This window comes from Hippocampus guttulatus, chromosome 9 (assembly GCF_054856545.1).
Source record: "Hippocampus guttulatus isolate MCC_2025c chromosome 9, RoL_Hgut_1.0, whole genome shotgun sequence".
In the NCBI taxonomy this organism is placed as follows: domain Eukaryota; kingdom Metazoa; phylum Chordata; class Actinopteri; order Syngnathiformes; family Syngnathidae; genus Hippocampus; species Hippocampus guttulatus.
This window is the reverse complement of record NC_141269.1, coordinates 2007302-2030339: the sequence shown is the minus strand read 5'-3', so window position 1 is coordinate 2030339 and position 23038 is coordinate 2007302. Positions and strand designations below refer to the sequence as shown.

The 23038-nt window shown below is 44.6% G+C and overlaps 2 protein-coding genes across 3 annotated transcripts; one reads left to right on the top strand and one right to left on the bottom strand.

Moving 5' to 3' along the window:
* Nucleotides 1-665: 665 nt before the first annotated feature.
* Nucleotides 666-3944, top strand: ufl1 (UFM1-specific ligase 1). Its single transcript, XM_086119749.1, has 2 exons — nt 666-809; nt 903-3944. The coding sequence occupies exon 2, from the start codon at nt 941-943 to the stop codon at nt 3305-3307; it is 2367 nt and encodes a 788-aa protein (XP_085975875.1). The 5' UTR covers nt 666-809; nt 903-940; the 3' UTR covers nt 3308-3944.
* A 166-nt stretch (nt 3945-4110) lies between these two features.
* On the bottom strand, nt 4111-22323 carry gtf3c1 (general transcription factor IIIC subunit 1). Of its 2 annotated transcripts, none has more exons than XM_086119746.1 (38): nt 21853-22323; nt 21262-21435; nt 21021-21197; nt 20767-20910; nt 20108-20204; nt 19879-20002; nt 19389-19589; nt 19198-19313; nt 18531-18583; nt 18128-18456; nt 17356-17477; nt 17156-17262; nt 16912-17065; nt 16684-16787; nt 16472-16599; nt 15061-15333; nt 14826-14971; nt 14190-14287; nt 14023-14119; nt 13136-13319; nt 12950-13046; nt 11693-11825; nt 11516-11597; nt 11352-11413; nt 10936-11044; nt 10514-10656; nt 10291-10433; nt 9070-9154; nt 8881-8993; nt 8755-8814; nt 8593-8686; nt 8332-8504; nt 7461-7790; nt 6404-6546; nt 5970-6331; nt 5075-5511; nt 4584-4770; nt 4111-4512 (listed from the first exon to the last, which is right to left on the bottom strand). In XM_086119746.1, the coding sequence occupies exons 1-38, from the start codon at nt 22071-22073 to the stop codon at nt 4321-4323; spliced, it is 5994 nt and encodes a 1997-aa protein (XP_085975872.1). In that variant the 5' UTR covers nt 22074-22323; the 3' UTR covers nt 4111-4320. The 2 variants fall into 2 exon arrangements, with proteins under 2 accessions (XP_085975872.1, XP_085975873.1); XM_086119747.1 differs by having other exon boundaries at nt 17368-17477.
* Between the last annotated feature and the right edge of the window lie 715 nt (nt 22324-23038).

Sequence of the window (23038 nt, the reverse complement as noted above, 5' to 3'; positions counted from 1 at the left end):
CTCTGGTGGAATAATTTGATTGATGAACTTCTCCAAAAACTAAATGAAAGCACCAAACCTATCAAAAAGAAATGAGCATCAATCAGTGGAACTCACCGAAATCAATTTTTGTAAATGTAAATTTTTCTTGATTTTTTTTTATCTTAATTTTTTTAATGTATTTTATTTATTTATGTTTTATTGTGTATCTAAGTAGCCTGATGTTTGCTTATCTAGGATTATATTCTTAATCGTTTGTTATGTACACAATGTTTAAATAAAGCTTGCTTAAAAGTCCAATAACAGCAAGTGGTTGGAACTTTAAAATGTTCAGTTTGACTACCAATAATTAACATTCATCAACGTCTTTCTGACTAGACGTAGTTACATTTTGAATTGACTTTTTTTTTTTTTTGCTTGAGATTACGGCAATTTTGACTTGGAGAAATGACTGGGATAAAAAAATTCCAATGTATAACTTCAGGTTGAATCATTTACAAGGTGATTTGGACAAACCATTAATTCTACCAAGTTAAAACTTGATTTAAACTTCTGTATCTCGACATTGGGTGAATTAAAGGACGTCCAATGAATGGGTAATGTAGTTCTTTTGATGTGTCGCTTAAAGGAGACGTGCTTAGCAGCGCCTCCGTACTGTATACTGTATACGCACATTTAGGGGGGACGACTGACGGACACTTTGGCGTTAGCGCCTCTTTCTTTTCCTTTTCAACCCACTCGTGACACCAGCAGATGCTTAGTATTTCCATGTGTGTTTTCTTTCTCAGCCGTCTTTTTCACGCGACCACAAGGAGCCGAAAAGTGACAGGGTAACATCTCTCTCCTTGAATCTGAACGCATTGCTTCTTTGTGCGCCATGTTGACGTGTCGTTAACGCTTCTCTCCCTTTCCTCCTTCGCTAGTGAACCGAAGCCAACGTTTCACGACCTCAACGGTAATCATGGCAAGTGAGTGGGAAGAAATTCGACGTCTTGCAGCCGATTTCCAGAGGGCACAGTTTGCCGACACTGCACAAAGGTTATCAGAGAGGGACTGCATTGAAATCATTGCGAGACTGATCCAAGACAAGAAGGTGGACGTGGTGCACACGATCGATGGAAAGGAGTACGTCACTCCCGCACAGATCACCAGAGAAATCCGCGATGAACTTTACCGTCATGGAGGGCGGGTAAATATTTTGGAGCTCCAGCAGATTATCAACGTCAATTGGGGCGACGTTGAATCGAGAGCAAGTAACATTGCAAAGTCTGACAGAAGTGTCCAGCTGGTGCTCGGACAGCTTATTGATGACACCTACCTGAACCGTTTGGCTGAGGAAGTCAACGACAGACTACAGGAAGCTGGTTTGATCAACATTTCAGAACTTTGTAAGAGCTACGATCTACCGGGTGATTTTCTAAATGACGAGCTCGCCAAGCGTCTCGGGAAGTTGATACAGGGAGAACTGGATCGGTCCAGTCGGGGAGTCATCTTTACTCCAGCCTTTGTCGCCCGCCACACAGCCAAGATCCGAGGACTATTCAGCGCAATTACTTGGCCCACGCCTGTCATCGGAATGATTAGCGCTTTCGGGCTTCAGGAGCATCTCCTGTATTCTGTTCTGGGGGAGCTGGTGAATACCGGACGCCTGAAAGGAACCATTGTTGGTGGGCGACAGGACAATGCTGTTTACATCCCCAACATTTACTCCAAAACGCAGAATAGTTGGGTGGATTCTTTCCTCCAACAGAATGGCTATCTCGAGTTTGATTCCTTAACCCGGCTGGGGATCCCCGAGCCCGTCAGCCACATTAAGAAGCGTTTCAAGTGCCAGAAGCTTATTTTCCTCAGCGACGCTTGCGTGAGCCAGGCATTGGTCGACCAGGTCGAGGCATCCGTGGAGGAAGCCGTCAGCTCCAGCACATGGACGGACATAGAAGCCATTTTGCCAAGCTGCCTATCAGAGGAGGACATGGCGACGTTGATCAACCAGGCCATGAGGAATACGAACGTGCACTCGGCCGCCAGGCTCCTCGGAGCCACGGTTGTCGTCAGTGAAAAGTGGATCAGCGAGTGCCTCGCTCTGTTCGATGATACCATACAACAGAAAGCTCAGAAGGAGTTCAAGAGCAATCCCGTCCTGCTGATCACCGAAGAGGATCTGAAGCAAGCGCACATGCTTGCGGAAAACTTCGGACCGTCAAAAAAGGACAAGAGGGACGGAGAGCGCAAGAAAAAAGGCGCAGAGGGCAGCGGCACAGTGAAAGCCGGAGGAGGGGGCAACGCTCGAGAGATCCGAATTCGTAAAACCAAGAAGAAAGGGAAGAAAGACGATGATGACGAAGAAACCAGACCTCGGTCTAAAAAGGAGGAAGCCCCCTTCATGACGCAGGAAGAAATAGAAGCTGTTCTGGAGGACCGAGTGAGTGACTGTCCACACGAAGTCCTTTCCGAGCTTGCGGAACATCTGGTGAGGCCCTTGAGCAAAACCTACCAGGAAGTCCTGCGGAGTTTGATCATGTCCAGCACCTGCCCGGTGTCAGGTGCCAACAAAAAGTCTGTCAAGGATCTCCAGGAGGAGCTCACCAACCTGTACAACAACATCAGGCTGTTTGAGAAAGGCACCAAATGGTTCTCCGACGAAACCCAGGTCGTCATCGCCAAGCACGTCCTCAAAAGCGTCGGCGCCGACGTCGCCAACGTCCTGGTCAACTTCCTCGCCGCCGACCTGATGATGTCCGTGGAGAACCCCGCCGCGATCACCAGCGAGCTACGGTTGAAGATTTTGGCCAAAGTGTCGGACGACACCAAAGCGCCCCTGATCAAGCTGCACAACTCTCTGAACGGTAAAACAATCGAAGAGTTTCTGGAAAACCTCGAGACGGCCGCCGAGGCCTGCGGCTTCATGCTGAAGAGGGCCGACAAGAAAAAAGAGCGGCAGGCTTTCTTGCGCCACCGCCAGACTCTGACCGAGCAGCTGAAAGACACCGAGGACCCCGCTCTGGTCCTTCACCTCACCAGCATGCTGCTGTTTCAGGACAGCACCCACTGCATCCTGCACGCTCCGGGACGCTGCGTCCCTCACATCCTCGGAACCCTCACGGGCCGCATCCCCACGGAGAAGCATCAGCTGCTGACCTCGTATCAGAGCCTGGTGGTGAAGCAACTGATGAGCCAGAGTCAAGGACGGACGCAGGACGACGAGCGGCGGGACGATGAGGCGTCAAGTGTCCTGGCCCAGTGTCACGTTTTGACCCCACAAGTCAAGGAGCTGGTGCTTTCCCAGAGGAAGCAGTCGATGAGTGAGGCCAACGCTTCCAGCAAATGATACTGATGTCATGTTCTGATGAACGTATTCGCTGCCAGCTCTTTTCGAAACACAGTTTCCCACGTCGACAGACGTTTAAGAACACTTCGCAGGTGCGGCGGCTCGGTTGGTGGACCCGCGCCGTCCAGTGGCCGTTTCGATTCCGGGCTCCCGACTGTCCACTTTCCAGCCACGGAACCACAAATTTCTCTCAATTATATAACCTGGCTAATCAAAGAAAGTTAGTTATTTTGATTGATCTTTCGGGATGTTCAATACTACCTTTTTTGGTTAATTCTTTCATTACTCACCGATACAGAGGACCGATACCGCTTGTACTTTGGATATACAAAATGTCATTATTAGTGCCAACTAGCGTCAGATTTTTTTTGCTTTTGCCCTCAGTACTGGTGGCTGGTATCGGCATCCTCCGAGAGTATCCGTTACCTTAAAATAAGGCCGGTATCGACCCGAAGTATTGGTACTCATACTCGTTCAAGGCCCACTGAATATTGTGACAGTGAAAGCACCAAACCTACCAAAAAGAAAGCATAGATTCTTCTTTTGCAACCAAGGTTTTTGTGAAAAGAAAAATGTCAAGCAAACCTGACCGGTGCAAATCGATTTTGCTTTTGTCACTCTCAACCCCCAGCCCCCCCCCCCCCCCCAAAAAAAAACAAGACAGAGAACGTGCCTTTGATGGAAAAGAAATTGACACTCACAACCGGCACCTGTTGGTCTCGATAGCGGTTTGCAGTTGGGATTCTGGGTGGACAAAAGTAAACATCCATGGCAGTGAATGAGTTAAAAAAAATGCTAGTTCATAACAATTAGGCAAGTTTGTAATTTATTAAGTTGAAAAGATTTTTTTTCAATCACAGACCTACTGTACATCAGCTTCACATGCATCGTGGAGAATGTGATTTGTGTGAATAAAACTGAACATTGCTAAAAAGCTGCTCCATGGTTATTATATATATTTTGAGGTTGAAGCCTTTATTCCATTTGGATTAATAAGAATACATTTTTAAAAGTTACTTTCCACAGTAGTTCCAGTGGCGTTCATTGGGCAGCACCCGAGCGAGTCTGAGGCAGCAGCTGACGGTGGGTTCGTAAAAAACAGATTCTTGCTGCTCCTCCGTCGTCGGCATCGGGGGCCCGAACAGGGTGGGCTTGGGTCTTTTGAACAGTGTTTTCTTGACCACGCAGCCAAGTTCTACAAGTGACTGCATGAAGCAGGAGAAAAGGGATGAGGAAGAGAAGGCGGTGTGTGCGCAGGGGGGGGGTATATTTTCACCTCGAGCAGCTCCAGAAGGACGACGGGCTGCAGCACGCCCTCGTAGTATGACAGCAGCTTTCGGTGAGGGATGCCCGGACGGGACATGATGTGGTGGAGGACGGCCTCCAGCATGCCTTTGCACACCTGACGGTTGAGAGTCCCGTCCACAAGGCGCCACGGACGGACCACGAAGCTCACGCTGTCCCTGCGGGACGGTCATGGAAACATAAAAGACCCTTTCGTGCGGCACGCTAAGGCAAACTTTTTTTTTTTTTTTTTTAATTAAGCAAATAACCCGCTCTTAACAGGCGGCGGCAAAGGGAAGATTGTAAAACAATACAGTAATGTTATGTTAATAAACTCAACATAATGGTAAAAAAAAAATTTGTTTTTGCCATTTTGTAAAGACGCCACTGACACCAAACATAAGGGAAGATAACGCCACACCGCTGTATAAAAATCCACGTCAACTTAATACCTCAGATGGCAAATCTCTGCGTGAAACTTACTCATGAATGTCAGTCTCTTGTGCCAAGGTGGCTCCTCCGTCTTCCTCCTCGTGCTCCATTTTGTCCTCAGCGGGATGGCACTCATCCTGCATTTCCGCGCACTCCCGTCCCATCGAAACCTTTACCGCAGGGTCCTCGGCTTTTGGTGGGATCGTCCGTACTGCCTCCTCGTCCTCCTCTTCCTCGAGTCTCTCTTCGCTTGCCATTTTCTTTGCCGGAGGCTCCTCTTTGTTCTTGTCATCCCGCCGTCCTTCAACCCGTCGCCTCTTGTACAGGAAGGGAATGTTGTGTTGGGAGGGATCTTCACCAGTGGCGGCCTGCAGCTGGGACCCATTCCTGGGGTTGACGGTGAGGATCCAGGGATCGGCGTGTTGGATGAGCACCCAGCGAACGCCGTAGCCGCCAACCTTGAGTACCTGACCATCCTCCTGTAAATCCTGCAGAGGACAAGAGCAGAAACACATGGGAGATGGTGGGGAAAGGTGGTGAAGCAAGCTTTGACAGAACGCATGAATGGTAAAAACAGAAAACGTGAAGTTGAAGTTTCCCCTTTCACACTGCCTATTAAAGCTGCTGTTCCGTGTGAAAGATAGAGACACGGAATCAAAGGTCACAGTGGAGTGTGACAAAGCGCCGCTGAGCGTCCGTCACCCCTTGACTGGCTGAGTAGGTGTCGTTAAGGTCCTGCGGAGCCACGCCCCATTTAAAAATGGTCCCCGTTCAAGCCACAGAATTTCGCAGCTACAAGATGCAACCAAGGCACGACAGTGGCTATGTAGTCCTCCTTTGACGCAAAATAGGGGGTTGATACATTATTTCCCTGGTACAATAGTGCCTTTTACAGTGCTAGTAAACACTGGCATTCTCACAGGGTCCGGTGTGAAAGGGGACTTACCTCCAGGTACTGCTCGAGGCTCCTGCTGCATCCGGATTGCGGCCGACAGAGATGAGCGAGCTCCCGGAACAGGTCCACCTGGTCTACCCCCTTTTCGCCTGCTGTGTCCAGGTGCTTCCTCAGCTGGGCGCTCGCCTGCACGTCCTCAAGGGAGTAGCTGGAGCACAGGGCCGGAGTGCGCCCAACTTTCTGGATGGAGCGGGTGAGGACGGATGGCAGCAGGGACGGGCCGGATTTCGAGAAGTCCAGAGAGACGTCGTCGTCACTCAACAGGGCGCATGCCGGGGTTTGTCTCATCTGCATCCTGAGCACGCACGACTCCACCACAATGTTGTCGCTGGTGTTCATATTCCGGCGTTTAACTGCAAACCGCATTCAACATTCATGCCATCACAGATTCTTTAGAGACTGCGGAATATCAAACGTGAACGTACCAATGCCAGGAATGCAATAGCCTTTCATTAACAGGTACTTGGTGTGCGAAGCCTGGTGAGCATTGACTCGCAACTTTTTTTTGCTCAGGCACTCATCGCTGGCGACGTCATCCTCATCGTCCTCTTCCTCCAATGACACCATGCTGGAGCCCCAATTACATTCATAAATTAGTAAAATAAATAAATGATTAGCGAACTAGCTTGCTAGATAACCAAATAGCTAGCCCCCAGCGCTCATCGCCCCAAACTAACTACCGAGGCTTTGCACTCTTCTACACTCACATTCATACAATATATGAATAAAAGTGGTTAGAAATAGCTAACTGGCTAAAAAGCTCACTACCTGCCTCTGAGATATTCACATAGGTTTTCTAACAGCTTTTTTCTGTGGTATAAAAAAGTTGAAGTCACGCTGCAAAGTTCTAAGCTTCTGAGGTCGAATCAGAGGCGTGACATCGAGGCGTGTATCGCCTCTTTCAAACCGTCAGTCAAAGACAGAATTTTTACTCTGTTGACCTGTCTTAGTGACCTGTGTGAACACAGAATGCGTGGGTTGAAGTCAACCCACAAATTTTCGGACGTAATGTATATATCTACAAATAAGTATAGATCAAGACTCTACTGACCAATTCCGATAATGCTTGTTGAAGATGTCATCATATCTGGCTCGGGGTAAAAAATGGCTACAAGCACGTGTCACCATCCTCCTTGCTTTCCAGGCTACTTGGTAATTTCCGGGAGGAATGCTAGATGCTAAAGTTACTTGCTCTGCTCTGGCTAGATGGTGCGGCTAACTACATCGCAGACACAATTCTCTCAGTCACGAATCGTAATATCCATGGCGGGAAATTGGCTACACTTCTGGCAAGTATCATTACCACCTAAGGCGGACGAGGAGTAGCTGATCCTGTACTAGCTAGAGAAGAGAAAAGGAAATGGAGAAGCTATGCTAACCACTAAGATAATGTGAAACGTAGAGTAGCGAAACGCCAGAATAAGTGCTGAGGTGATGTTATGTGGTGATGTGAATTTTAGCCCGTTACCGTGAAGGACATACCTTCTGAGGTCACTATCCACCAGGTTGCTGTCCACCACAACCATCTTCTTGGGGATGGACATATGTACAGACAGGAGTCCTAAACTCATCAGTGTGAGCGCCACCATGCATGCTCCTCCGACAGAGTCCAGATGGAAGCGCATCATTCCCGAATGTTCCAGATCGCTGGTTCGGCTGTCTTCTGCTTCCTCGCCGCTTTCTGTCCGGTTTTCCGTCTCCAGGTGGTATGAGACAAAAGACCTGTTGTCGCCTCTGCCGTTGTTTAGCAAAGTCTTCAGGAAGCGGAATGAGTCGGTGCAAAGGGTGTGAGGAAAACGCCATGAAAATAACCTGTTGGCGAGGAAAAGGGAAAAAAAAGGACTCAGAAAACTTCCAAGCATTGGAGGAAGTATCAGTGGTATAACAGAGGCAATGTGAAAGGCAGCAAAACAAAATGGTGGTTGAAGGGGAACTGCAAATTACTAGGCTTGCGAGGATGTATCAAAAGTGGGCAATTTCTTTTCTCTCTCTGTGATAAGAGGCGGGGTTGGGAAAAGGTTCAGACATGTGGTTTAATAGTTTTTGCTTTTACATTATGGTTGGTCAAATTCAGTTCTGATAGTTTTATTTAGTTCTTACAGCAAGGCATTTTGACTTTTTTTTTAAATACTTGGGTTTAGTAGTTTGGTTTTTATTTGTTTTAGTATTAGTTTTTCTTAAATATACAGAGTGTTGGTCGAGAGCAAGAAAAAAAAAATCTCAAATGACTGACATTTTAGCGTAAGATGTAGTTTGTTGTTGTTGTTATGTGTTTTTTTTAGCATTTTAGTTTTTATTTAGTCAACAAAAATATTTTTTTTCCAATTTAGTTTGAGTTGTCAGGTACACATACCTAAAGTAGGACTGCGAGAGTTGGAAGGACATGGGCAGGATGGGTAGCGCTCGGTTCTTCTTGCGCCCCGTGGTGCGACAGACGCGGCGCTGGTTGACTAGATGACGTTTACGGCACTCAATGAACACCCGGCACAGAAGCTCCTGCGAGTACTGACTGTAGATCTGGAACGTCTGGTAGGGAGAAAGTCGGCATTTCGTGATGAAGACATTGTACTCCGGCAAGAATGAAGTCATACTTTTTGTGAGAAAAAGATCAAACCTGAAAGGATCTGGACTCCTTCATCTGATTGTTGGTCATGGCCAGCGTACTCTGGATGAGGTTGAACAACACTAAGGCATGGACATCGGCTGTGCTGCAATTGACAACCACTATCAAAAGCTTCATTCCCAATCGCAGGAAAAAAAAAAAGAAATATGGTACCGAGTCAGGGTGTCTCTGCAGGGAATCTGCCTGTCGGTGTGTATCGTGAACACTTTTAACCTGTGCAAAACCAAAGACCATCACACTCTACTGCCATCGTCGATCATTGCCAGCTTCCTCACTTACTCCGAGAAGACTTGATGTTTGTTTTCGGGCAATTTCACGTCATCGGCGTTGAGGGCCGAGCTGAACTTTTGTCGGAGGAGCTTGACATACTCACTGAATGCTCTGGCACAATCCTAAAGATTAGATCGTTTTAGAAATAGTGTGTGAAATCAGAACAGTGTGAAAAGGAGAGGGGGGTGGGGCTTGTACATCTGCATTATTGGGATCAGCAGGCTTGTTGTCCTGGAGCTGTTTCAGCAGATCTTTGTCCTGATAGATTTCAGCTAGGCAGATCCTGTCCAACAAAATAAGACAGTTGGGTTACGACATTGGACACCAGCTGTGCTATTTGAAAACACAGCAGTCAAATAAAATATGCCTCAAAAATTATCATTTTTTGGTTCAATACTTTTGTATTATGTTGAATATTGGCATTTTTGTATTCTGGCTCATATTTGCATATTTCTTATAATATTTTTCTATATACAGAAAATTTCTGATCCACTATATATTTTACATTTCCATGTAATTATTCTCAGATTTGTGTATTTTGTAGAATACATCTTCGGAAGTCGCGGCCGCTCACTCCATTTGTGACCACGACCTTCCAGTTACTGCTTCTTCTTTCATTGACCGGCGGCTTCTGTTGATTTCAACTTGCAAGCCAATGTTCGAGAGGGGGGGGGGGGGGGGGGGGCGGCACATCCCTCCCTTGTGGTTTCTTTCTGACTTCCGGGTTGAGTGAACGCTGCCGCGTTTGGCTGCCGCTGCCCAACCCGTACTGTGTTTTATTGTTTGTTATTGTAAAGTGTCCATTATTATTATTATTACTTTGTCTTTCATTAGTGTATTTTTTGTCTACTTATGTATTTCTTCTGACAGCCTTGTATTTTAATTTGTGTCTGTTTTGTTGTACTTGTCATTTAATACTGTAATTATTTTTATATTTTTTCTATGTTGAATATTATTGGTCTCACAATTTTGCGCCCGCTCCATCTAATTATTTGGTGTAATATCCCCCTATATTTTTGTTGAATATTTTTCCTATGGGTGATTTCTTTCTAATATTCAATTATTTTCATCAGGTATTTTGTATTATTTCATACTTTTCTTTTTTCTGATAATCTCTAATATTTGCATATTTTTACGTATATATGTTTTGATATTTGTCAAATTGTGTTTGCTTGATATTGGTCTATTTTTCATCAAACATTTTTGTCTGGATATTTTACTTAATGTGATGTGTATTTTTCTTCCATTTTTGTTTAGTCAACATTTCACAACGTCGAATCATCATGCCAAAACTTTCTTTGGCTTGTCTACCAAAGGAGTAGCTCACTTCCTAAAAAGAAGACCAACTACAGATGCTTGGACGCTTTCCTGGAAAGAGAAGACGATGCAGATTCTCATCTCGATGGAGGGAGCACCGACCTGTAGTTGAGAAAGGTTTGAGGATTCTTGAGGATGTAGCGCGTGCGCCGCCCCACTGCCAGCGATGTTTTGTCCTCAGAGATCTGAAACTCTGCCTGGAGGAGGTCTCGCACCACGCAGTAGGCCACGAATGTCCTCCGCAACTGAAAGCCATCGCAGAGCACACACACACACAAACACACAATGAGCGGACGCACTCGGCGGAGGTGGCCCAAACGCGTACCTTGCTGTTGAGCAGATGCGAGGCCACACCGCACAGCATGAGCAGAGAGTCCTCCTGCACCGTCCAGATGACTCGCCGCCTGGTCATCTTTTTCAGGGCTTCGTGGTCAGCCTCGTCGTGAGCCGGGGTGCGCTTCTTGGGCTCTACAAGGAGGGCGACAAACACAAAAGTCAAGTATTTTGTTTGTAATAGTTTTATATTTTTGTAGGACTTTTTTGGGGGATGGGGAGAGGTGGTCAACATATTTATTACCGGAATTTACTGTTGTGACGGTCTTGAGCACCTTGCATGCAGCAATGGTTGTTTTGAGTCATCACAAGCCAAATTAAATTCAAATGTCAAGCGCCACTGTAATTCTTGGAGTATTTTGCCTCACATTGAGGTGTTTTATCAAATATTTTTTTGGGAGGGGTAAGTCCAACCTTTTTTCTTCTTGCGAGGAACCTTTACAACTTCCTTTTTGGGTCTCTTCCTCTTCCGTTGCTTCCCTCCAACCACCTCCTGGTTCCTGGACGACGGCTCCACAGCCACCTGGTCACAAAGACACAAGTCAGGAAAGGAGCAGTTCCCACAGCCTGGAAAAATGTCCTCCTCCTGTGTCAAAGTTCTGTTGAAACGACACAACACTGAATTGGGTTGAGGGGTTGACTAGTGTCGACTGGATTTTTCAAATTGAGCGATAGCACCAACATTTTTCTTGCAATATTTGTGTATTTGGCTGTTGTTTTCATTTATATTCAGTTATATGTTCTATTTCAAGATAAGGTCAAGATGAAGATGAACTTGATTTCAACGGTCATACACAGCGAGATTTAAAAATACAAACAAATTTCCTCACCTCCACAGTTTCTTTCGTCACCACCGACTTTTTGGCGGTCAAAAAGCGAGGTGACGAAGCCCCTGTGGGGAAAAAAACAACAACAAAAAACGGCGATAAGCAGGCACACAGGGCGCCTCAAGAGGACGTGAGAGCATTAAAACATCGATCAACAGCAAACTGACCGGCTTTCAGCGCAGCCCGTAGCGCTTCTTTACTCAGCAGGCTCTTCAGTCGCACTTTGGTATCATTGGGCCCGGTGGGCCGCTACAAAGCAACGCAAACGGAAGCACGCGTGCAGACGTTTACAGCAAAATTCTCATGAGCAAAGAGCCAAAACTGGCCCAGGCGTTCGTTTTTACCCTTTTGCAGGCCAGAAGGTGGTTAGTCCACAGCCAGTTGCGCTTCATATGAGCGAAGAACTCAGAGGACAGACCGCCGGCGCCTTTTCCATCGCCCGGCGTGGTGCCGTCGTCACACACGATGTTGTTGCCCCTGTGGGTACGCGCACACATTTGAGACAATCACAATTTGGAGATGGGATTATTCTTCTCATATTTGGTATTTTGTCAAATTATCAAGTCGGTGTATATTTCATCTAATATCTTTTTTTTTAAATTAAATTTAATTTTTTTTTGTATTTTGCAGATTCTGTCAAAAAAAAAATTAATTTGAATTATTTGGTGGTTTTTTTAATGTCATATTTTTCCATCTAATATTTTTTATTTTTGTCACATCACAAAATTGTATGCCTTATAGTTTTGTGTTTGTTATTGAAATGTTTTACCTACATTCTTCTACGATTTTTTTTTAATTGCATAAAAAAAACAAAAAAACGAGCGTTTATTTCAACGTGCGTGTTTTATGGGCTTTTTTGTCAAACCCAGTTACACATTTTCTCATGTGTTTTTATAATCTAACATATTGAATGTTTTTCTTTTCTGTCATTTTAATAATAATAATAATAATAATAATAATAATAATACATTTTATTTGAAAGCGCTTTTCATCACACTCAAAGACACTTTACAAGAGCTTAAAACACAGGATAAAAATGTGCACTTAAAACAAGCATACATAATTTACAAAAGTATATTTAGATGAACAAAAAGCAAAATGGGTAAAAGAGATTAAAAGGCATTAAAAGCATTGCGGAACAGATGAGTTTTAAGAGATGATTTGAAGGATTGGAGGTCAGTACAGTTGCGGATGTGTTGTGGTAGAGCGTTCCAGAGGGTGGGGGCGGCGACAGAGAAGGCTCTGTCCCCCCAGGTTTTGAGCTTGGTCACGGGGATGGCGAGGAGGTTTGTGTTTGAGGAAATAAATCATTTCCTCTGAATATTCTACTGGTCACATGGAGCCAAACGTCACTACCGGTTAGCAAGTAAATCTTCTTAACATGTATACTCAGTCAAAAGTAAAAAGTATGCTGCATTAAAACTACTTTGCAATTGCATTTTTTTCCAAAAAGTTATTTGAGTAACTATAACAGAATAAATGTAGCGTATTAATACCCAAAACTCTGACACATGCTACTTGCAGACGTAGCTTACGGTGGAAAAAGAAGGTGTTTAAAAATGTTTGTCACTAATAAAATGCATAACCACCCCCCCACCTACTTGAGCAAGGAAGCCATGGCCACAAATAGGCTTCGATCGTTCACAAAGGACGGCATCACCTCATTCTCAGAGGCGCCTCGCTTGGACCGAATCACCCCTGCAGAAAAAAAAAAAAAAAAAAAAAAAATTTAAAACCCCTTTTAAAGAACATCAGAGAGGTTCATGCGTGCGTGCATATGTGCTTACCCAGAGGCGTGTTGAGGCAGACACACATGAGGTCGAACCAGTACGTGTCGACATCGTCTGTGCTGCTGAAGGTGTAGCGGCGTCTGTCAAAGGGTTTGTCGGGAGGTTCCTCCACCAGCCAGTAGTGCGGTTCGGCGTAGACGGTGTCTACAATGGTGGCGTGGCGCTTCAGGTAACAAAACAGCTGTGGGCGACAGCGATAAAAATGACGACTTTTCAACGCAACAAATTGGTCTTTTAAATAAAATTTTAAAAAAGCCTTTTTATTTAGAAAATAACGTCAAAAAATTATTCAGAATAACCTTGTTTTTTAATAGAAAATGGGCTTTTCTTTTTAACTTTTCAATGTTCTATGTGGCCCAATTCATCTTAACATGCTATTCTAATTAAAATTGTTAATGGAATCCAAAGTATGCAGCAAAATCCACCTGTTTTTAACCCATCTCAGGTGGCGGCCATTCGGCCGATTGCCATGGACTAAAAATAACATCACAGTTGCTTGGGGCTCAGATAACGACCAGTCACGGCTCAGTTTTCGGAAACATTTTCCTTCGTTGCTCTATGACTAATCGTGTAACATTAAAAAAAAATTGGACTTTAGATGACAAGATACATTTAAGATTTTTTTTTCTTGGAAAAAAATACTACTACAAAAAAACTAAATAACATTGCAACTTTTTTTCCCCCAAATTACTTTTTTTTTTTTTTTTTTTAATGTATTATCATTAACAATTGTTGCAACCTTTTAAGCCTGATGACATTTTAGGGTACAAGTTATTTTTGTGTCTTCTGGTGTGTCCTGTCAAGGGGTTTAAGTCCTTGGAAAAATGTCACTCCCGTATGTGATCCCTGAACCCAAACTGTGAAGAAACTTTTCCTACACCCACCATGTCTTTCTCCTTCAGCTTCTCCACAAGACCGAGCTGCAGCAGGCCCATGCAGACCAAGCGCTGCAGGTTCTCGAAGAAGAGGTACACGTATTTCCTGGTAAGGCGAGAAGACGTTTAGACGCGCAGACAATGAGTAGGATACAGCGGCATAGGGTTCAAATGACCGTCGAAAAAAGAGCTGCTTCCTTATTGCCAGGGGCAGCTGACGAATAAGATGGTGTTGCTTCACGGGGTCCTTCAAATACTCCTCCAAGCCGTCGACCTGGGGATACCACACCGAACATGGATCAGAGACAGGAAGTGGAGCAGCCTTGTGCTCCACCCACCTCACCTCCTTCTGTAGTATTAGTCTAATGTGTTTGTCTTAAATTGTAAATAACCCTCTATTTGTCTCTTTCTGCATATCATATCTATGTATGAGTGAATAATGTTTACCTAAATACATACATTTTTATAATAATTTTAATCTTATAAAAATTTCAATGTATATTTGTTGCCATTTTTGTGTTTTTCATCAGATATTTTAAAATGAATTGTAACATTGTAGTAATACGTTTCTTCTCATACTAGTGTATATTTAGTCATTTTTGGTCAAATATTTCCAAACAAATAGAAATAGTTTTTCATAATATCTTGTAATCCCTCTCGATATACAGTATATGATTTTTATTTGTATATTTTTTTAAAGCTAATATTGTCTTTTTTTTTTTGTCCAATAAAAATCTATTTTTGTGTTTTCGGTTAATATCTTTAAGACTCTTGAAGTGCAGTTGCTCGGCAATGTAAGACGCCACTCTCACCTGATAGTTGATCTGTACGAGTTGGACGAATAAGGAGAGCGGCAGGCACAAGAGTAGGTCGCCCACGATCGCCCAGCCGATGCCTCGATCGCAGTGCCTGCGAACGGGCGGGACGAACCTCTTCCATGAATCCTCCTCGCAGTAAACTGAACACAGGCAGAATAGTGATTAAAAAAAAAAATAATAATAATAATAATAATAAAAAGGGTCCAAAAATGATATTGAGTGTTCTTACCTTTTATTTCACAGTTTGAGTTACTGGAAATTTCCATCACGGCTTCATCCTCTTCCCCGGACAATGCCGCATCCAAATCCTTCAGGGTGAGGTTGTCGTCGTCGATTCTTTCCGGTGGCTCTTGGACAACCTCAGGAGCATCCTGAGGGGTTGCTTGCCACGGGGGTCTTGGCCCCATTGGGTGGTCGTAGATGACATACCAGAGGAAGGTGTGCAAAACACGCAGGCGATGCATCTTGGGCTGGAAACCAAGAGTCTTGCCAAGTCCTCGAACTGGAAGATACACATATGAAAAACTCTGCGGCCATGCAACAGCAACACATAAAAAGTCGAGTTTTTCGCAATTCAGCGTTGCTGGTCTGTGTAGTCTGGCTCAAATTTGGTAAAAACGAGACAAAAGAGAAGTTGAGCTGGTCTTGGAAGGGCATCCAAACAAGACAGTTTCAAATCAAAATGGACGTTCGCAGCATTGCTATTTGAGATTTTATTTTCGTGGGTCTACTCATGACAGAGGTGCGACCAAGCCAAAATGGCCACTGCGTCAGCCTTTCTCCGTCCTTTCGGGCATGGGTTCCTCAGACTATTTTGTGGGTTGACTCAGGATAGACGTAGACAGAGCAATCCAATTCAATCTTGCTAAGAGAAGTTACCATTGGGGGGCTTAATTTTCAAAACAATTCAAAATAGCAGCCTCCATGGGGTTTTTCCAGCACGGCTTTTAGAAACTTCATGGTGGGATGCCTAATAAATTTCATGTTGCTAAATAAAATTCTCTTAGAGGGCTGAATTCTTTTGAAAATTCTGGAAGATCCTACTAAGCCAAAAATGTCAGCTTTTGCCAAAATTAGCACACTTCCTGTGGCTTTTTTTGTTTTCTTTGGGGGGGGGGCACTTTTGAGAGTTTTTAAAGGGTCTCTTCACAATAGCCATGTTTTTATATATATATATATATATATATATATATATATATATATATATCTTTTTTTTTTTTTGCTCACTGAAGAAGCTGTCTGTCTGGAGAGGCAACATTTTCAATGTCGAGTTTTTAGTGGTTTGTGTTTTAGGGCGAATATTCAAAATTGTGCCCCATGCACAGCCAACATGCAGTGACAAAAACTCCACAACCTCAGAATTTTTGGTTATGCTTTTTTTCCTAGTATCCAAATTTGATAGTAATTGTACAAGATCTTCGTTTTGGCCAACATGAACAAAATGGCCACTTCAAACCAAAATGGTGTCTTGACAATTCTTTTGTGGCTCAACCAGTGATAGACATGACTAATAAATTTCATGCGCCTAATTAAACCCATCTCAAGGGGCTGGATTTTCATTGTGTGAAGTACCAACAAAAATGACCCAAATTACTAAAATGTCAGCCTTCTTCTGTCTTTTTGAACATATCATTACTCACCTACGGTGGGCTTGAACTTTGCGGCCTCGACTGCGTATTCTTCCTTGATTTCGGCAAAGCTCTTGAAACTCTTACTGGTCTCTTGCTTATCCACTTTGAGGGGGCTGTCTTTGCTCGCCGCCTGCTGGCTGCAGAGACGACAGAATTAATTACTTTGGAATGGGGGGAAAACTGCGCTGCATCCAATCAAGCCGACTTCTTTGGCCGCTCACCACGATGTACCGCAGGAGCTGGTGATTTTGAAGCGGACCTGATCGATGCTGGCTCTCACCAGCTCGTCACTGGGCTGGACAGACGGATGAACGAACAACTCCATCTGGAAGAAAACATACCAACTAGATTAGAATTGTGTGTGTGTGTGTGTGTGTGTGTGTGTGTGTGTGTGTGTGTGTGTGTGTGTGTGTGTGTGTGTGTGTGTGTGCGCACGCATTTTCTCGGACCTTCCTGGTAATGCCGTCCTGTATGACGTTGGTGGTAAAAATCTTGAGCAGTCCTTCTCTGGACAGAGTCTGGACGAGGCGCGCTGTGGTCTTCTTGCAGCACTTGATGGTGAGACCCTGCAGCTTCTCTTCGTCATTGATCAGCTTCTGCAGGCTGCAGCAGAGGAAAGAAAAAAAAAAAGGAGGAGAGCATCATTAGCATTTTTCGCTAAAATAAAAGGCCATCGTTGGGCATGAGACTGACTGGTAAAGGCCATCGATGACTTTGAGCTTGTGCACGGCCTCGATGATGAGATTTTTCCGCCTGAGCACGCGGTACGTTTCCCGGTGCCTGCGGTTGCTGGTGTCGGGCTGGAAAGGAGTTTGCTGGTTTAACGTCCACGTTTGACTGACGGATTTGAAAGTGACAACCAACCAAAAAAAAAAAAAGGGGAGACAAACCACCTGGTTGCCAACCTCATTCACCACAACAATGTTCTTCACGGGGTCCACTGCTGTCCCTTCCTCCTCCTGGCAAAGAGGCAAAGATCCTTCCTCCTCCTCTTTCTCCTCGACTGAAGCTCGCTCTGAAACAAAGAATTCAATGTTGGGCTGCCATTAAAGAGAGAAAAAAAAGCCACAATGGTAACTGGCCAGTTGTGACAATATTAAAGGGAAATAAATAATGACATAGTGATCCATTTTTGTGTCTTAGCAGAATTATTTTTACAAGCAAAAATCAAGTTTCGGATTGAGAAAGGCTTTTAGCATCTTGAGATTTCGTTTTACTCTGCACAGATTAAAGACACCCGGCGCCAGATGTAGCAAAGGAGCCACAGGACATTACAGTGACCCCTTCACTGGCTTCCCAGTTCACCTGAGATGTGGTTTTCAGGCTTTTCAATCTTTAACTTACTCATAAAATACTATGTGGCTAACCACCTTTCTGTCTGACTAACGTGATGGCACCTTATGTTTCATTTTAGCACTACGCTGAAAACAGGCTGGTCTTTTGGTGACACAGCTGAAAAAAATAAGTCAGCCTGTCATTGAGAATTCTCTGTTCAGACTACAGTACTTTACAATGAATATTGACAAAAATTTGACCGGCTTGCTCAGTTGAAATGTTTAAATCTCAACTTGAGACTATCTTCACCACACGGAATTTTGGCATGTTTTACTGCCGCTTCTCCTTTGCCGTCCCCCTCGCAGAGGAGGCCAGCTGGCTAAAGTTTACCTGAGGTGCTAACAGGCTCTGCGTCTGGTACCGCTGGAATTGGAGCGACGTCTGCGATGGTCGCCTTCGGCTTTTTTACGGCCTTTCCAGTTGATTCCTTCCCAACTTTATCTGGCGAGTCTAAACTTGCATCCTCGCCTTCCTCTTCCACCTCTTCACTCGCTCCTCTGCTCTTCGTGGGGGTTTTCTGTCGTTGTTTCCCAGCGGCCGGGGTAGGACAGGAGGCCTTGGGCGTGCTCGTTGACACGGGCGAGGCCGAGGAGTGGAAAAGCTTTTTGCGTTGCTTCTCTTTAGAGAGAAGCTGCAGGTCGTCACTCCCACCCACGCTCCTGGTTCAGGCCAAAAGTAAGCGTCACGGCAAGGTTTACCATTTGACAGGGAGAATTGAAAACACCAACCGTACCGGTGGCTGAGGAAATATGTAACTCTCTGACGGCCTTCGTCCACCATGAAACCCTGCAAGGCGGAAGAGATGTCATGTTAGCACCCCGCTGATTTATGCTCAAACAAGATGACAAGCCATTGATGTCTCCTAAAAAGAAGACACACTTGAAGGTTCATTTCTCGAAAATCAAAAGCAACTTTTGATGTTACACTTTCCGAAAAAGAAAACAAGCCACTGATATTGCAAATCCCTAAAAGGAAGATGAATTTTGTGTTGCTCCTTTCTAAAAAGGCTCTTGACGTTGCTCTTTCCCAGGATGTAGACAAACTATTGATGTTGCACTTTCCTGAAACAAAGACATACAATTGCTGTTTTCCCATTCCTGTATAGAAGACAAATACACCCTTGCTTGGGCCTGTTCCTCTTTCCTGAAAAGCAGATAAGCATGATGCTTACTGTTCATAAAACAAAGTTGCTGCTCAACTTTTCTAAAAACAAGACAAACTATTTTACATGAGCTTCACGTTCATAAAAAGAACACAGACAATAGTCTGTTGGACTTTCTGAAAAAGACGACAACCCATTGATGTTGTACAATCCTTCAGTGAAGTTGGTTGGTTGGGGAGCCCTCAAACGCATATATTTGGACCGGGGTACATCAATGGCGGGACTAAAAATGTCTTACCTTGATGACGCCGTCCCTCTCCAACTTCCTCCACAGCATGCGAGCCTCCAGCTTGCCGACGTTCATCCTGGACGCGATGCCCGACTGAGGGATTCCCTTGGTGCCATACGATGCAACTGCATCAAGAAAGCCCCCCCCCCAAATAAATATATAAATAAAAATGTAACCACTATACAACGGCAACAACGCACCCAGCTTGTATGCCTGTGACAAAACATCCTGCTCCATGATCCTGCCCACAGGAGGCAGAGCTCGCCTCCTGTCACTATCCTCGTCGTCGTCATCGTCGTCCTCCTCATTGTCTTCGTCATCCTTCCACTCGTCCGCCGCGGTGGTGAACTTGCCTCTGTATGGCTTGATTAGCTTCAGGCAGCGGACATGCACTTTATTGCCTGCAGTGGGTGAGGGGGGAAAAAATGGTTGCACTTGAAAATGTTTATTTAAAAAAAAAGAAGGGGGGAAGCCATTTTGTTTTTTGTTTTTTATCTTTGCCTTTTTTTCAGTATTTTATTTCATTTTCCACGATACTTAGAAGGTATTCTTAAATCACCATAATTGCTTAATTATATTGTCTTCAAAATTGCATCGAGAAAGGTGCAGTATTTTTTATTTAACCCTGTATTTTTTTCACGTTAACGGAGCGTCTGTTTCGGATAACCTGAATGTACAAGGATGATTTACCTTTTCTGGTACGCACGGGTTTTTTCTCCTCATCCAAGTCTTCTAGAGGCACGCTGCAGTATTCCACCAAATTGGCCTCTCGCATGTGCCGAAACACACGCTTGCAAAGCCCCTCCGGCAGATTCTACCATCCAACAATATTGATTAGGATGAAGAGCGCAACCAGTAAACGGAACCCACCCCTGAGCCCCAAAAAAAAAAGAAAAAAAGAAAAATCAAAGGCGCCAACCAGGTGCTCCCGGATGGTGACCATTGCGGCCAGCTGGCGTGGAATCTTCTGGAGGATGTTGGACACACCCTCCATCAGCAAATCGTACTTGGACCTCCTGTAAGGTTGCAACAGAACATTGTTTTAAATTCTATTATTTGTAACATTATTGTGGACATTGCAGTTTTTATTTAGTTTTTTTTTTTAAGTGACTGCAAATGAGCCACTGAGAACAAGAGTGGGCTAACTCTTTTTTTTTTAATTCATCATCTTTCATGAAAGATTGATCGATATGACGGATGTTTGGAGGTAGACCACTATTGCACCAAACTTTAAAAAATTTCTGTTTCTATTCATGAAGGAAACCTAATTGACTCTAGTTCTCAATTTAAAAGTTCATAACTTCAGAGAGGGAAAAAAAAATCATCGAGAAATGTTATCGATGCATGTGGAAATCATAGAAGACAAATTACAAGTACAAATTGTAATTCCGCATGAAAATGAGTTCAAATTTGACAAGATTTTTTTTTTTTAATTCGAACAATAATAGTTACAATTTGACAGGACCGCAAGTCATGAGAAAAAGGTTGCAATTTCACAAGGGGAAACGTGGTCACCAACAAGAATAAAGCCACGCTTGGCTTTTAGACATCATTTGAGTAAATGTGGTGGGAGCGGACCTGATGACGTGAAACCGTTTGAGCAAGAGGAGGATGGAGGTTTGCGCCTGTCCCGACTTGCGCTGTCTGCTGCAGGCCTGGGCGCACACCAGCCGGTGGCGGATCAGAGGCTTCCTGATGTAGTGCAACTTACGTGAGTCCACCCTGACCACAAGCGCGCGCACACACACACACACACACATACACACACACAGAAAGACACACACATCACATGCTGCACATTTGGCTGTGAGAATGTGTTAGTGCTTGTCTACTTGAAAGAGGACTTGTGCAGTTCACTCTGCATCTCCCCCTGCCATCGTGCCCGTCCCACCCGCTCCAGCATGCAGTAGGAGTCATCCGTCAGTTTGGCGTCAGGGTCGCTCTCGCTGCCGATGAGAGCGAGGAAACGGCGCCCTTGCGACGCCACCGCCACCAGCTTCCTGCCATACCTTCAGCGTGTAAGACGAGAGGTGACGCTCGTGTCGACAGGCTGACAATATGACGAGGTGGCACCTTTTTAAAGATTCGTCCAGGGCGATGGGCGACGGAGAGCGGAGGCGCGCCGTGACATCTCTCCTTTGGCAGAAGGTGGCACACGAGCCCTGCAAGCCGTCCTTGTTGTCACGGATGATGTGCACCGGGTACACATCCTTGTCTTCAACGTCATTCTCTTCATTAGACTGAAACCTGACACATACATATTCTTTGAGAGTTCTTGCCACAAGGGCAGACAATCAACCGTTACGTTTACAAAGATATCCACCAGCATTCGTTTTGAGAAGGGGCGAAAGTTATGGCAGCGAAAATTATTTCACCATGACAGGGCGTCTGGCCAGAGTTACCAAAGCATCCGACAGTTCTCGGCGAGAAAAACATCTCTATTGACATTTCCCTCTTTTCAATGGGGTCATCACGGGACCAGTTTTCAAGACTTAGACGACATCAAGTTGACCAGAGCTGCGGAAGATCCCAGAAGAATGCTTTCGGATATGCAGGAAGACACGGCAGAGGCGGCTGTTATTTTCGACCTCAGGTGACATTTTTTTCTGACAGACTTCGTATGAGCATTTTAAAGCCTATTACAGCACAGCTCAGTGAACCCACCTGTCGTACAGTACCACATCATCCCTCTCGGCGGGCAGCAGGTAGAACGTCAAGTCACTGTTGGCCACCAGCGACCTCCAGATGAACTCCTTGGTGCTGTCGTCCAGTTTGAGTGGGAACCTGGGCTTCCTATCCCGCAGTCGTATCCACAAAGTGGGAATAGTGATGCCGTCCAGTCCTTCCAAAGCCACTTCATCCTCCACTATGCTTAGCGGGTCCATGGCTAACTACAAAAACGCTGAAGCTAGCACTTAATTGTCGTGTTAGCTAGCTAGCATGGTATCTTACGCAGCAAAAAGAGCATGTGTTCGTATACCTTTTCAAGACTGAGAAATAAAAATAAACCTTCAACGCTCGGGTGGGAATGGAGTCAAAGAAGGGCTCTTATGTGGAGTTTAGGTGCCGACTGGAGCGTCCATGTATGACAACTTTGAAACCACTAAAACGCGTCTGACAATACCACCACAAGATGGCGTCCAAGCACCGGTCTTTCTTTGGTAGGTTCTTCTTCTGTGGTCATTTTTAGAGCGACACACGGGGCATCACCGCCATCTCGGTGGAGTTGACTAACCACACAGTCCACACCATTCCTTTCGGAAACACTTACCGTCATTCGAGAGTTATGAAATAAGTTACATTGACAATTATTTTGGCCACCCCTTTTGATCTGTTTGTTCAACAGACGTTTACCATAAGAAAAACAAAAATATATATACTGTATAGGAAATACCCCGAAAAGAAGTCTTGTGAATGGTTAGTAAATTCATTAGTTGATTACGGATTACCACAATTTCTCATATTAGGGATGGTTATTGAATTGATTTGAATATTGTCAAATGTGCTGTACGTCTGTGTAACATGTTACAATCTTATTGTGTTACAGTTGAATTACGTGGAGGGAAAAATGCTGTATACCAACATTTTTATTAAGATGTTGTCCTTCTCAAGCCCAGTCGAGACACAAAGTAGCCATTTTATGTTTTTAGGTTAATTGCATAAATATCCAGTGCTGTTCAAAAATCAGATGGACAATGTTAGTGCAAAATTTAACAACTGAGTATGAAACATGTTGATGAGAGAAGTTGTAGGCGACATGACAAAAATCTCTCTTTGCTTCAGGACAGTTGAAACTACAAGAGGAAAAAAATGAAGAAACTGGGTAGCGAGCGCTTGCACGTGAATGGTC

What these genes read in the sequence shown, in the direction of transcription:
- ufl1 (XM_086119749.1), top strand. Translation starts at nt 941, where the DNA reads ATGGCAAGTGAGTGGGAAGAAATTCGACGTCTTGCAGCCGATTTCCAG.
- gtf3c1 (XM_086119746.1), bottom strand. Translation starts at nt 22,073, where the DNA reads ATGGACCCGCTAAGCATAGTGGAGGATGAAGTGGCTTTGGAAGGACTG. An exon ending in ACCTTCTGGCCTGCAAAAGG is followed by an intron (nt 11,598 to 11,692) that starts GTAAAAACGAAC and finishes GTTGCTTTGTAG; the next exon opens with CGGCCCACCGGGCCCAATGA. An exon ending in CAAACCTTTCTCAACTACAG is followed by an intron (nt 9,155 to 10,290) that starts GTCGGTGCTCCC and finishes TTTGTTGGACAG; the next exon opens with GATCTGCCTAGCTGAAATCT.